Here is a 15,688-nt window from a genome sequence, read left to right on the forward strand (position 1 = left end):
GGGGAGTGGGATTAGCAAGGTTTAATATCTGTAAACCTATCCAAGTTAGGCAACAGGATTTCAGTCAGTATTATATTTTTATATACTGAAATAGGACATGTCTATTGTATAACGAGTCAGTCACCCAGTGATAGGTGAGCAATTTAAACATAAGAGGGGCAGGACTGAAGAAGCACCAGAGAGAGGTTTTGACTTTTTAGGCTTTGGATCTTTTCGCTTCTTCTTCAGACTGCCTCAATTTTTATAATCAACACACAAAAAAGAGTCTTGGACGCCATGGAATCTTATGCTGGAATTCTTTAGTGATTCAGTATGAGTATTGCATGGGACGTGGTGGCACTGTGGGCTAAACTGCAGAAGCCTGTGCTGCAGGGTCAGAAGACCAAGCAGCCGTAAGATCGAATCCACGCGACGGAGTGAGTGCCCGTCGCTTGTCCCAGCTCCCACCAACCTAGCGGTTCGAAAGCATGCAAATGCAAGTAGATAAATAGGGACCACTTTGGTGGGAAAGTAACAGCATTCTGTGTCTAAATCGCACTGTCCATGTGACCACGGAAGATTGTCTTCGGACAAAACGCTGGCTCTATGGCTTGGAAACGGGGATGAGCACCGCCCCCTAGAGTCGAACATGACTGGACAAAAATTGTCAATTTTTTACCTTTACCTTATGGGTATGCATAATGCAGATTTTTGTTTTTATGCACAGGTCTTTTTATTTTGCTGCTGTTTAGGATGGAATCAAGAGGAATTACTTTTACATGAGCAAAGTCCTACTGTTGTTCTGGGTTTTTCAGGCTCTTTGGCCATGTTCCAAAGGTTGTTCTTCCTAACGTTTTGCCAGTCTCTGTGGCCGGCATCTTCAGAGGACAACAACCTGTGCTCTCAGAAATTAAAGTCCTACTGTATTTTATTGAATAAGGCCCATCTAGTCTAGCTCCTTTTTAATGGAATTATGATCCCTGTTTTTCCTAAGAAATCCTTTAGCTGGCTTGCAGCAGCTGGAATTCAGAGGCAGGCTGAATCTGAATATGGAGGGGTTTGTGGGTTTTTTTTTTCCAGGGGGGGCGGTTTGGTCACAGTATAACATTTGAGAAATCCCAAACTAAACATTCTTCTAGGCGGGTGACCTTCATCTCTGTTGCTTTGTGTTAGGGTACTCTCTCTCTCTCCTCTTTTGTCTCTTTCTTTGTCTGAGTGATGGACTCTCAGTTTACTGTGTTTGCCTGAGAGTGGGCTTCTTCTTAATTTGGCTTCCTTTTACATCAAAAACAGCAATGCCTGAGCACTGCTGTTTGGCTTTTACCATCTTCCAGCCTTGAAGAAAAGGGCCCCAGACTTCCATCAGGTGTGCATGAAATTCAATAGGTGCCAAATTACTTAACAAATAAAGATGAAAGCAGCACCTGTGAATAGTGAGCCTGTTCAGCAGCTGCAGAATGCCTTAGAGGAAGATGACTGGCTTAACTTTTTAAAGTAGCTCCCTGGGTTTATACAATAGCACTTATAGATGTATAAAATGTGCAAGTATTTTGGGATCTCTGTCTTTTGTCTACCTGACTAGATAGCCAGTAAATTAAGTATCTGGCTGCAGAGCCAAAGGATGGGAGTTCGATTCCCCACCGTGCCTCACAGAAGAGCCAGCCTGTGTGGCCTGGGCAAGCTGCAGAGTCCCAGGATGCCCCCAGAAGAAGGAAATGGTAAACCACTTATGAGCACCCTCTACGTAGGGTACACAGAACCCTGGGGGAAAAGGATCTCCATAAGTCAGAATTGACTCGATGGCATGCAATTATTTATAATTTTCCTTTTGCCTACTCTGTGGTGTTTCTTTCTGCAGCCTCATTCTAATAAATAGAAAGAAGAACTAAGAGGATAAACTATATGGTGAATTCAAAAGTTCATTGTGTCTTTTCCTCATTTTTCTAAATAGATTTTTTTTAAAAAAGAAAAGACCATAATGGGATAAAAGATCAAAGGAAGCTAATCATGTTCTTTTTCTCATTGCCAAATGGACCTTAATGTGGGAACAATTCAGTGTGTCTCTTTGGACAGTACAACAACATTTATGTATGCTGAGAACACATTGTTTGTGGATTAGGCTTCAGCTTTAGTTTTTCTGAAGTTCTACTGGGAAACTTTTTTCAACCTTTAATTAGCATCCTGAGGAGTCAGGTTCTGAACACTGGTAAATGTAGCTCAAATGTACACTTTGGCATTACATACCTTGTCCAGATTGAGGAATCCAGACTAATTAAAAAGAGAGTCAGGTTGTGATTTAGAAAGAAATACTGGAAGGGCAATGTTATAGTGAGGAGGCAGGTATCTGGTTTACTTACACTTGGGGTCTGTACCCCACTCAGGCTTAGACAAGGAGAAATTTCTAGAGCTTCTGCAGTTGTATATAGGAAATGTATAAAGGAAATGAGTGACTGCTGAGATTTTGGTTTTTTGCTTTTGTTCTGCCTGAAAGGAGGTGGTGATCCACTGAAAACAAAGGCCTGAAGTATTAGTAGTACAGTGGTGCCTCGCTTAACGATGTTAATTTGTTCCAGCGAAATCGCTGTAGAGCGAAAACATCGTAAAGCAAAAATAAAAAAAACCCATTGAAACGCATTAAAACCCGGTTAATGCGTTCCAATGAGCTAAAAACTCACCGTCCAGCGAAGATCCTCCATATGGCGGCCATTTTCGGTGCCTGTATAGCAAGGAATCCGTCCCTAAGCACAGCGGGGAGCCATTTTGAGCACCCGGTGGCCATTTTGAAAACCCGACGATCAGCTGTTTTGATCGTCGTAATGTGAAGAATCGGTTCCTGAAGCAGGGAAACCGATCTTCACAAAGCGAAAAAACCCCATTTAAAACATTGGTTTGCGATCGCAAAAACATCGTCGTAAAGCGGATTTGTTGTAATGCGGGGCAATTGTTAAGCAGGGCACGACTGTATGCTTGAACACACTTGAGGTAAACAAGGGTCCTGTGAAATGAGTGGTTGTCTTGTTGGGGCCTGGTATCCACTGTCAGCTGGCTCTGGATTCTCAAAACCCTTGGGTAGGACACCCTTAGCAGCTCCTCTTTTCAACCAAGAGGTGGAAAGGCCTCTGACCTTCTTGGGTGTCTGGCACAATTGGGCCTTATCTCTTGATGACTTTTTGCTGGCCTCAGCCTCCTGCCTGACTTCACCATCTATGCAGCCAGCCCAGTTGATATCCACCATCATGTTTGCCATTCCTGAACGATTCTACAATTAGTGCCCTTGAGCAAGCATGATTAATTGATTCCTCTACCCTGCTTGCATAACGTTAAAAATGCAAAGAACCGTAGTTTTTGTTGAACTCTCGAGATTCAGGATCTTTCTTAGTTCTCTCTCTCTCTCTCTCTCTCTCTCTCTCTCTCTCAACCCCCTCTCCTTTTTCTGTGAATAAAATGCCTTAGCTAATTTTTGTTTAGCTGCAAGTTTTAACACTGTTCTTCTAAAATGACACTTCCAAATAAATGCTACCTTAATTAATTTCTTCTTTGAATCAATATTTCTCTCTCTCTCTCTCTCTCCCTCTCTCTCTCTCTGTGTGTGTTTGTGTGTGTGTGTGTGAGAGAGAGAGAGAGAGAGAGAGGAATTAATTATAAATCCAAAGAAATATTGCATAGCAACAAAAGCAAACCCTGAATTTTCCCATTCACTGTCCAAACTCTGCTGCCTTCATTAAAGAAATGACCAGGAGACATAGTTCCTGATAGCACATTCTAAGCCCCTGCATGCTCTGTGACCCAGAACTGAAGGTTGACTCATCTGCAGCAGTTAATGGTTGCCCAAGAAACATTCTGAGACTATATTTGTAGAGAAGGATTTCATGTATATCAATCTTCCAATGTAATATTTGGGGCAAACATTTAATGACTTTTTTTTTTGCATCTGGAAATTACATGGGGACAATCTGGCTTACATTCCTAAGTGTTCCACTGCCAATGATGACACATTAGAACATTTTCTATCAGTCTCGGTATGATTTATCTAGTTGCCACATATTGCACAGGGGTTGAATATTAAATGTATATTTCCTAGATCTGTAATTATAAATCTGCTTCTCTATCTCACACACATGTTTTGGATTGTTATTTTGGACCATAGCAGTATAACATTATCATCAGTTTATATAAATATGTTTTTAAAACACACAACGTACTTCACTTTCTGTTTTGTGACACGCAAACTGATTATTTATCTATGGAAAGCATAATTCTGCAGGGTGAAAAGTTGATATAGATTTATATCAGAGGGTATGCTGAAAAAATGTTTAAAGAATGGGAGGGAGAGCCTTGTAATAAGTAATGGCTAATGAAGCTGTCACAGCTTTTGAGTGGAATATAGAGTCATACAGCATAAAACATTAAGACTTGAAGCCAGCTTCATTGTTAGCCTGTTTAACATTTTTGTTTGCTTATTGATTTAAATGGTTTTGTGCTCCATTTTTCCTCTGCATAACTTAAGAAGGCAAGAAATGAAAGAAGCCTTAATTGAAAGACTCAGTCAAATCAATGACATTAAATACAATACTGTTGAAATAAATATTTTTTCTGTGTAACATGTGCTGAAAGTTTGTATGTGCCAATTGTATTTTCCCTTTAAAAGTGCAATTGCACTACACTGTGTTATATATTACTCTCACATAGAAATGTGAGTATAACAAACTGTATATTTAGGGGTCATGTAACCTATGCCTTCTGAGCTTTAGTGCTAATCTCCATCCTTTGAACATAGTACGATGGCGGCCTTTATTTGCACTGGAACAATAGTATTTTAGATGTTTATAAACTTAGGTTAGCAAAGCATTCTCCTCTCCCTTTAATATGACTGTGTTGAAAAATCTGTTGTGAGATTTAAACAGCTTCCTTTTTTTAAAAAAAGGAAATTGTTACTTTGTATTCACGAAGGTGAAATTGTTACTACTATATTAGCCACTGACCTCTCTTGGTATGATGAATAGTACGTAATGTGTCCATACATATGTGTACTGCTGAGAGATAGATGAGCTTCAGGAGATGATCCTAGGACCTGTATTTTCTTCTAAAGTATTAGCAGACATGTAGCCATGTTTTGCAGCCCACTAACATTTGATAAATGCTCTTGTAGTTGGTCAACACAGTTGAATCCAGGTTTAAAATACTTTGAGAGGACCCTTTGAAATAAATAAAACTTAAATTAGTCATAACTAATTTAGGTCTTACTGATTTCAATGTCTCAGTCTTTATTATACTTCCCAAAGTATAATAAAGACTGAATAAAATTAATTGTTTTGTATTAGTGGTAGGTGATGCAGCTATAAGCCACTGTAGATTCCAGATGCATATTTGCCCATTCAAAATGCAAATACAGTATTGCATGTGATTTTGAGTAACGGAAATACGTGATTCATCTTCCCAGTGTAGTAGACAGGGATGTGTATATAGAGGACAAGTGGATGTATGTGACACTTTACAGAGGAAAGAGAAAAGGGAAAGTGGAAAAATAGGCTAAGGCAGGAAATAGAGACTGGAAGAGGTTTGAAACTGAGGAAGGTTATAGAGAGCCCGAAACCACAATGGTTTTTAAAAGAGCTTACCCACCCTAAGCATTTGTTCACCTTTCCTGCACACATGGGCCAAAAAGAATGTCAGCATACAAAGTAGGATGGAAAAACTATCCTTTCAGGAGTGTGGGAAGGAGGTTTATAACACCAGTAGGTTGTGGCATGTTTTTTTCCTGCTTTGTTCTAATTTACTCCGGTAGCTGATCTGCTGTAGTGCTATGTTGTTCTGTGCTTACCTGCACAACTTATGGGTGGGTGTTATTAGATGACTGTGCTTTATGGGTGTGTTTTTGCTGGTCAGTCTCCCCATCTATCCACTCCTTAATGCCATCTGGTTTTTAAAAAAGTTTTCTTGGATTATCAACTGCTTCTCTTTTCAGTTTTCTTTTTTCTTTTGCCTAGCATAAATTTAGCACTAAGGCACATAGGTGGCTTATTTCAAAACACTGGAATCTTGCAGTATATTTAAGATACTTAGCAGTACCTCATTCTTTTTGCTTTGTTTTTCTGGTTTTCTTTTGTTTTCATAACCTGCAAAATCCTTACCTATTTCCTTTGTTCTTTCACCAGCACCCTCCAGTAAGCATTTTACGCCTTAGTGATGTTGTCACATTCCAAAAGCAAGCACTGATTAAATAATGTAGTACCTAAGCAAAAATCTAAAGGTTAAACACTTGGAATCTTACATGCTGAAATAGATAAAAACATGAAGATTCGAGTACGGTAGGTGAATGAAATAAAAGGAGAGAGAGAGAGAGAAGTGGAAGACGTGAAGGCAGAGAACATAGACAAAAAAGGACAGTGATCAGTGCTGGAGCAATTTTCAGTACATGTGGACAGGCAGTCCCAAAATGACCCAGTGCATACAAGGAACAACAAATAACCTTCCCAAATATTAAGATAACCTATTCAAACTTGCAACAGCAAACAATACCAGAATGACTCATCCATCCACTGTCTGGATGAGCCCTTATATGAGGGCCAAATTATTTTTGCATGAACAAAAACAAAAGCAATTTACTGTATCTCCCCTCTTGCATTTCCTGTAGCTCCCTATTACCTGTTAAAAAGAAGTCCAGGCTATGTCAATGCTCATATCTTGCAACAAACTTTTCAAAACCTGTTTTGAAAAAGACAGAACTGCCAGAATACCCTCCTTACATAAGAAAAAAAAATATTTGCTTTTATTATTAAAATTATTTACTGTTGCTGTCATAGATCATGTAGCTAGGGATATCTTTTGTTAACATGGGCTTAAGACTGTTTACACATGAAAGGCAGGGCACTTCTACATCTGTATTTTAATTTGTGCAATAGCATTATTACACTTTCTAGTATTAAGAACGCTTAATATACACTGGCTAAAATTGTGTTGCTTAGCATAGTAATTTGTACTAGAAAAGGCATAGTGAGGATTGAGTGAGTCAACTCCGCTGTAAACTCCATGGATTATAACGGGCATACCCACAGTTGTGACTTATTTTAGTGTACGAAATAGCAACTACAGTAGGTCCATTTGAGTCAACAAAACCTATGAAGGAGCTGACTTACCAAACTACCACTGATTCAATGGGTCTACACTAGTGTGGCTTCCCATGCTAAGCAATAGGATTTCAGCCACTGTCTTGTAATTCTTAGAACACTGTATGGACGGTCAATGTTTAGCATTTCTGTATTGTACATAGGGTGCAGTAGCATGAGGTTAAAAATTCCACTAGGTCAACATTATAGCAAAGGTGAAGTTTCGGTCAGAGATTTCCTGATTTGTATCCCAGTGTTTAACTTGTTATGTTACTGCAGCTTTCAGTAGAACTTATTGAACTGACTGGTTGCTATTTTGATGTGGCTAGAGATGCACAATGAGGACCACTAGTTGTCACATGTGGCTTAGCTTGATCAGGGAATACTTTTGTGTAGCTGTACTAAGATAATCTTTATACTGATAAAAGCTGCAACAGCCTCAACAATCATTTAGTCTTTTGACCAGGAGCATAGTTGTATGTATTTTATAGTCACTTCATTTCAAAAACATTGTTAGACATCTTATTGGTTAGAATCAAGTCAACTGCATAGATTCCTTGACATTAAAAACTGGTATTTGAAATATGTTGGATGCACTTCCCTGATAGATATGCCTGGTCATGTGCAATGTGTGGCCCAAGTGTGTGTACTTGTTTTAGTGTAAAGATGTAGGCTAGTCTGTTCACTTTCTGGTTACTGTAGTGGTAGCAAATCATAGACAATAATGTTTTGTGTAGAGTTTTTTTTTTCTTTTCCTGTCTTTTTGTCTATGCAATTAGATCACAAAATGTTGTGAGAATTTGCAATCCCTGTGTTTGATGTTATAAAGATGTGCAAATTTCAGCTTCTAGCAGAGTTAGTTGGATGTCTTTGTTGTTGTTGTTGTTTATGAAAGGAGAAGTGGGGTGATTCTCTGAGCTCCCTGCAGAGCAGCTTTGTTCTTGTTTTGGAGGTAGCCTTGTTTATACTCTTTCTCTTTCTCTCACCCCCACCCCCACCCCTATCTTGGGCAGAGGAAATTACATCAGTATGCATAATGAAGCAATAGGAGAGCAGTGCAGGCTGTTTGGAAGTGGACTCTTTAGTTTGTTCTCACGGTCTGTTAAGTGTGCAACTGGCAGGGCAGAAAACGTCCTGAAAACATTTAAGGAGTGTATAAAATTTGCAAGCAAAAGAGGGTGAAGGAAATCTGGCAGACACGTCAAGTTAAATTATTAGAAGGGCATGGGCTTGGATTATAGACTTCATGGTCTTGACACAGTTAATTTTATGGAGCTGTATTTTTTTTATTGAAATTTGAACAGAGGAGATGTCATTATGAATCACCGAGCCACAGCATCTAAGACAAAAAATGACAATTATCTGAGCATAAAGGTATGTTGTATGCTGGGGCGGGGAGAATATGGACTTAAACGATTATAGCAATGCCTTTTAGCAGGCTAAAGAATAACAACTATTGAAGAGTAGTTTTATTATCAATTATTTACAGCAACAGTTACATGTTATAGTCAAATAAATGCTGAATAAGTATTTAAAGACATTTTGGCATTGAGTTCATACCATCTCTGGAGCATACCTGTTAAAAGATGAGAGTCTTGTTCTCTTTTTTGGCCCATGACTTGATACTAATTGATAAATTAGTATCAGTTTTTACAAACAGATTTTTGTATTTGTGATTGTACAAAATAAATTGCTACTTTGTTTCTTGTTGTGAAAGGCTTGGAATCTGTTCTCTTAAGATTGTGTAAGAATGTCTGTTAATTAAAATAGAGATTAACCTGGTAAAAACTGAGAGGCAGAATAAAAATTAGAGAAGTACCTTTGTAACCTTGAACAAGGAAGGGCCTGGGCTTGTGTTTTACTGCCTTTCATTTCACTTTTCTAAAGAGATAAAAGGAAGTTTTTTGGGGGTGGGGGTTGTATGTCTTTTCTGAATTTCATTGGAATTGCATTTGTTGTGGCTTTTTAATACTTTTCTCAGAATGAAAGGATTAAGATGTTTGTACAAAGTTATAAGAAAACATCAGGCTAAACTCAGGTTTTGTTCTAACTAAAAAGATCCTTTGAAACGAAGAGCAATGGGTCTGCTCTAGCTGGAAACAAGACTGAAACAAATACTTTGGTGTTAGTAAGTCAAACATTTTTAAGCAGCAAAGACTTGGAAGGAAGAATTTCAGAAGGAAGCATTATTTATTTATAAACCAGACATTTGAGACTTAGAGTGTTTTAGAAGACTTACTGCTGCAACATTAAAGGAGAGATAAATTGTGATGCCTCAAGTTTCATCTTGTGTTCTTTTTTCTTTCACTGAATTGAAATTTCATGTTGGAATTCAAGTCCAATCCAAGTATTTTACTGTCTGAGACAGAGAAGCAAATCCCTCCCTTCCATTGAGTACACAACACCAAGGCTGACCAGATCATTTCAACACCTTAAAAAAATCTCACAGGTTGCTGAACCAAGATGCCTAATGGTTAGACTAGCCCTGACATCCCTGATATCTTCCAGAATCTGAGCTTTAATTTTACTTCTTTACATGAAAGATCTGTCATTACTTTATAGAAGATTTTATTTCATGATCATCTTGTAAAATGTGAACAACTTTATAGGTATCTTTCAATATTAATTAATATTCTTTCTAAACTCATCTTGGTTTCATGACATTTTTGCAGATTTTTTATTGAGAATTCATAAGCTGATATTTGAAATATTGTTTTGCTGTCTTTTAATACTGTTAAACATTTTCTGTTCTACTCTTTGGATTTTTTTTCCTACTGTGATATGCACCAAAATTTTAAATGATCCATATTGTCATATACATAGAGAATTCATTATCAAATCTTGTATTTAATATTATTTAGTTCTGCCCAGCCAAGCTCTCAAAGCAATGCACAACAAAGAATAAAAAGTATTTTAAAAAACCAATGAATTTGCTTGAAATAAACTTTTGCATATTAAATTCATTTCCTGTTCTAATAAACTATACAATAATACTTGCATCTGAGAGACCCCTGAATTCCTGAAGAACTGCACATAGATTTTTTTTCTTTAAATGTCACAAATGTAGTATATCCTTCCAGAGCTGTATAATCTTTCTGATACTGATGGCTTTGACAGTGTTATTTTTTCCACAAACCCTCTTCAGTTTAGAGCAATAATAATGTTACTGAGATGTTTGTGAATTAAGTAGAGTCAGATAAACACTCGTCCCACTAAGATACACTGTCCCTGGAAAGCTCATACAAAGTTGTGTCTGTCAACAGAATGGCTAGGTTTCATGTAACAAAACAATACTGAATTTAGCTGGTGACTGCACTTGTTGGGAAAGACACACAGAGAAGAACAAAGGATTCACTCATAAACAGGGCTCCGTGTAGGGACCTTTCACACCACCTGATTTGAAGGCCTGTGATTAGATTCCTGTTCCATAAATGTTTTCCAGATGCTAAAAGGATTGGGTGTATGTGTGCAAATATGATGAGGGATGCTGTGTTACTGAAATGCAGATTAAAGCTTAACTCATATTTGGGATGTTATAATTACTCTTCCACTCCCTCCTCCTGCCCAGCAGCCATGCAAAGCAAGCAGCCAAGCATGAAAAGGCTAGAACAGCTGCCTGCTGCTTACCTCAGCTACCGTGTCCTTTAGCCCATCTTTTGTCTCATCCTCCTGTACAGAGGGACATGTTGGAACACGGCTAGATTTCTTGCTTCAATCCAAGAGAAAAAAAATGCTAGTTGTCTGTTCCCTCAAAAGTGACTGCCAGGTGTCTAAATCTTCTAAGATGAAGCTGCTTCTGTTGCATTTCAGTCTGTAAGAGAATATCAGGCCCAGATTATGTCTACACCTAGCCCATCATTAGAATAGGAAATTGTGCAAGAGCCAGGAGCATCTGTTGGCCACAACAGGAGCTTTGAATGCCTCCTGTAACTGCAAATTATTGCTTTGTGATTGGTCCTGAGATGTACACATGGACTTCATCTGCAAGCCATGACGATCTGCAAGAAGGCATCATGTCCCTGGAACACAAAGAAATTTCCAGCTTCCAGTGGTGAGTTGTCTGTAAACCATATGGTTTAACCATTAGCGAGCTCGACGACTTCCCCAGCATTGGTATTACAGGTACATCCAGCTTTCTTTTTGAGACACCATGTTCCACTGCTGCTGCTGCTGTATGATGGCAGGATGTCCCACACACAGGCATCCTTCAGTCTTGAGAGACTATGGTAACGTGCTCTGTATGGAGGACCCGGAACAGCGTCTAGTGTTTCAACACTATGCGAAGCTGGAGTGTCCTCTCCAGGGCACGAAGCCTGGGTAGAATAATATGGAGAATAGGCTGTTACCCAAGCAGCAAATCCCCCCTCTCCACATTGCTGAAATAGTCCAATGGAAAGACAAGAGCCAATACAACTGGTTTCAGTGATGTTGCAGGAGTTGACAGAATGACACGAACTGCCTCCGGGAATCCAGCTCCGAATTTTGCCTCGAGGTTAACTCCTGAAGCCTTTTCCATCAGTGGATATGGCCACAAGGCACTGGAGGTTTGAAATAGGAGTTTTCCTTCTCCTAGATGGGCTGCCTTCCAAGGCTGATGAGCCCCACCTACCCAGCCTGTTCCCTCATGGCATGGAGGACGATGGTGTCGCGGAAGGGAAATGGGGTGGAGAGGAGCCAAGAGACACTGCATGGGTCAAAGCCTCCTCCATGAATTCCTTGTGCAAAGCCCTTTGGCTGGGATCCAGCAGAGCCCACTCCTCCTCTGAGAAATTCACAGCCATCTCCTCCAGAGCTTCTGCAACCTGATCTGGCTGCATGGACTTCATCTCCATTTTTCCACAAACGGACATGCGAAGATACGTTCCCACCTTTTTTCCAGGACTGGGGATGTCCCAGCAGCTGAGGTATTCCAAATAGGTAGCAGTTGCTTATGACTGTGATCAACTGCTTGACTGAGTTTGCTGCCACAAGCCTTTATTTCCATCTTCTTAATATATGTACTAGCCTTATTTGGAATATGATGTTGAGCAGAGAAATTTATACCCTGCAAACCTGAGTTGTCTCCTTTCTTAAAATGAAAAGTGTCTTGCCCTTAAGATTACAGGTATTAAGGCTGCATCTATGTGAATAGTGGGTTGATTTTTTTAAAAAGCTTAAATCCCCCCAGTTCATGATGCCTTGTTCTGATACAACAGACCTCTTCTCCCTTGGCCGTGGCTGTCTTTTAAGAAACCACTAGAAGTCATAAATCAGCTTTGAACATTTACTGAATACCTTCCTTTGCTCCTGAATTAAGAGCAGCTTGGCTCCTATTAAAGAACATTTCAGGGCCAATTATAAGGCTTACATATAGGCTCATTTTACAAAACTGTAAAGCAGACTACTAACACTACTTTCCTGTTTTACTAAAAATTGACCTCATTTTTTAAAATATATATATATATATAGGCTCTTACCCAAGGCTGTTCTTCATGTCAAGTATGTGCCTTGACATGTACCTATCTGCATGATTTGCGGGCAGCCAGCCAAATTAGGAATATATCTTGCTGTGTTAGGCCAAATCCACCTAATCTAGCATTATTTTAACTAACAGTGACAAGCCAACTGCCTCTGAAAGTTCACAAAGCAGGGCTCAAGGATTTTAGTTTGCCCTTATTTATTCATTTGCAGTACTATGGAAATACAATGGCTAATTGCAATAACTCTTGTTTAGAATTTGTATTACTTGGCCATATAATGTTGGCGTTCTTCTCCATCTTCTCTGTAGAGCAAGGAATGCATAGTCTGGTACATAGAGACAAATGGATTGGAATTGATTAGCCAACAGCCAGAATCCTTTTGGTCTTTGTGTAAGGTTTGTGTTACTTGCTGTGGCTAAATGCAGCTAATCAGTGAGATGCAGGAGTGTATCTTGGTCGTGTGCTTGGTAAGGCACCCCGCTGCAAAACCAAGATGCACCCTGGCACTTTTTCAGTTACCTGGGATTAACAGCATCACGTTGCACAAACCTCATGTGAACATCAATAGGATTTTGACCAATAACTACTGTCATACAGCAGTATAACTACAGTAAATCCTTCATAGTGACATCCACTACCATAACATGTTGCATTTCAGTTTGTGAATGGAAATAGATTGTTTCCTGTCACAATGTGGAATGCACTGTGAAGATGACTTCCAGTAGCCCAAGATCTGCTTTTTTTCCCCCAAATAAAAATGCCAGGGACTGAATCTCGAATGTTTGCACAGCAATACAGTGCCCTTCCTCTTGGACTGATCAGAATATTTGATTGCATGATCTCAGTAAGGTTTACAACATGTGTTTTACAATGGAATGACTGGCTTTGGTATATTTGCTTTGTATGTCTCACTTCCTTTAAGTATGGCTATAGTTATGGGGCAACTGGCAACAAAATTGAATGAGTCAGGCAGAAAAGAATATAAATGAAAAGATTTAAAGTTGTAACATAACTAAACAGGGCAAGTCTTTTATTGTAAAGATTGAATATTGTAGCTCAACACTGCAAGTATAATATTACAGAGTAAAATACCACACCACAATCTCATTAAAATTACATAGCTTCAATCAGCGTTGACAAAGTGGTACTATCATATACCACGCAGGAATATACAAAACCAAATGCATCATGATTTTAAAAAAATTCCTCAATAGTTTGGACAATAAAAACTCATAAGCAGGCAAAATAATGTAGTAAAGAGATAATCACCAACTTTAAAAGAAGTTTGCAAAAAAAAAGAGAGCCAACAATCAATTGAATTCTAAAATAACTATAAAAGAGTGTTTGGCTGTTCTGGGTTTTTCGGGCTCTTTGGCCGTGTTCTTAAGGTTTTTCTTCCTAACGTTTCGCCAGTCTCTGTGGCTGCCATTGTTTTCTTGGTTTGATGGCTCTTGAAAACAACACCAAACTGAAGAGGAAAAACAGCCACCCACAAATAAAATATTTCTGCCATACATCAAAGGGGTCACGGACCACATGGGGAAACTTTTGAAAAAAAACACAACCTACAAACAGTATTCAGGCCCACCACAAAAAAGACAACAAATGTTATGGTCGGCAAAGGACAGAAGGGACCCCCTCACCACTGCAAGAGTATACCGGATACCTTGCAGCTGTGGTCAGGTTTATATTGGAACCACAAAACACAGGTCTTACATTTTCCAGTTCTTATTTGTATGGCCTTCTTAGATCTGCCTGCATGTATTTTACTGCCATGATCACACAAAGATGTAAGCTACTACCTGACCTTACTGTTCTAAAAATGTGGATAAGAATTTTTTTTTAAAAAAAACTTTTAGCTATAGTAAAAACTTTATCCCAAAATTTAATATGTTTTATTGTACAACTTCTTTAGGAATGGTAGAATTAATTGAACAAATCCTGTTGCATAAAGCTGTGATGACATAATCTGGACCAGGCAACAGGAACACTTGATTTAAACAAACAGAAAGCATCTTCCTTCAGGTTCTGGCACTCTCTCAGACTCCCTATTGCCCTGGGGAAGCCTCTGGAAGCCTCAGAATGCAGGGGGTAGCTTTTAATAGTGAAAAATCAATTGTGGTGAGCCAGTATTGATTTTTCAGAACTAAAGGACTCCCCACCAATCTTGAGGTTTCCATAGGTTTCCCAGGGACTTGATACCTGGAAGGGGGCAGGAAAAGAGGCTTTCTTTTAGTTTGAATTAAATATTTCTGGTGCCCAATCTGAATTTTTGTTGTTGTTTAGTCGTTAAGTCATGTCCTCCAACTCTTCATGACCCCATGGACCAGAGCATGCCAGGCCCTCCTGTCTTCCACTGCCTCTCGGAGCTTGGTTAAATTAATGTTGGTAGCTTCGATGACACTGTCCAACCATCTCATCCTCTGTCATCCCCTTCTCCTCTTGCCTTCACACTTTCCCAACATCAGGGTCTTTTCCAGGGAGTCTTCTCTTCTCATGAGATGGCCAAAGCATTGGAGCCTCAGCTTCAGGATCTGTCCTTCCAGTGAGCAATTAGCAGTTGATTTCCTTCAAAATGGATAGGTTTGTTCTCCTTGCAGTCCTGAGGACTCTCAAGAGCCTCCTCCAGCACCACAACTCAAAAGCATCAATTCTTCAGCAATCAGCCTTTTTTATGGTCCAGCTCTCACTTCCATACATAACTACTGGTAAAACCGTAGCTTTGACTATGCGGACCTTTGTCGGCAAGGTGATGTCTCTGCTTAAGGGACCAGTGGCCATGATCTTCGGGGGGTTTTGATGTTGAGCTTCAGACCATTTTTTGCATTGTCCAATATACAACCTTGTTGTACTCCTTTCCCAATTTTGAACCAATCAATTGTTCCATACCCAGTTCTAACTATTGTTTCCTGTCCCATATATAGATTTCTCAGGAGATAAGGTGGTCGAGCACTCCCATTTCTTTAAGAACTTGCCATAGTTTGCTGTGGTCCACACAGTCAAAGGCTTTTGCATAGTCAATGAAGCAGAAGTAGATATTTTTCTGGAACTCTCTGGCTTTCTCCATAATCCAGCGCATGTTAGCAATTTGGTCTCTAGTTTCTCTGCCCCTTCGAAATCCAGCTTGTACTTTTGGGAGTTCTC

General features: G+C 39.3%; 1 protein-coding gene across 8 annotated transcripts in view; it reads left to right on the forward strand.

Annotated features, from left to right (window-relative positions):
• PLEKHG4B (pleckstrin homology and RhoGEF domain containing G4B) overlaps positions 1-15,688 on the forward strand; it is a 125,689-nt gene that overhangs the window by 24,702 nt on the left and 85,299 nt on the right. For 7 of the 8 annotated variants that reach the window (XR_012088520.2, XM_073003920.2, XM_073003919.2 and 4 more), the window contains exon 1: positions 8,099-8,459. The exons of the other annotated variant lie outside the window; for it this stretch is intronic. Coding sequence is in view for 6 of the 7 variants with exons in the window: in XM_073003920.2 (XP_072860021.2) it covers positions 8,403-8,459 (57 nt within the window). In the remaining variant the exon portion in view is untranslated. Of the gene's footprint in view, positions 1-8,098; positions 8,460-15,688 lie in introns of those variants that run through there. 8 annotated transcript variants of the gene reach the window in all.

This window comes from Pogona vitticeps, chromosome 6 (genome assembly GCF_051106095.1).
Source record: "Pogona vitticeps strain Pit_001003342236 chromosome 6, PviZW2.1, whole genome shotgun sequence".
Classification (NCBI taxonomy): Eukaryota; Metazoa; Chordata; class Lepidosauria; order Squamata; family Agamidae; genus Pogona; species Pogona vitticeps.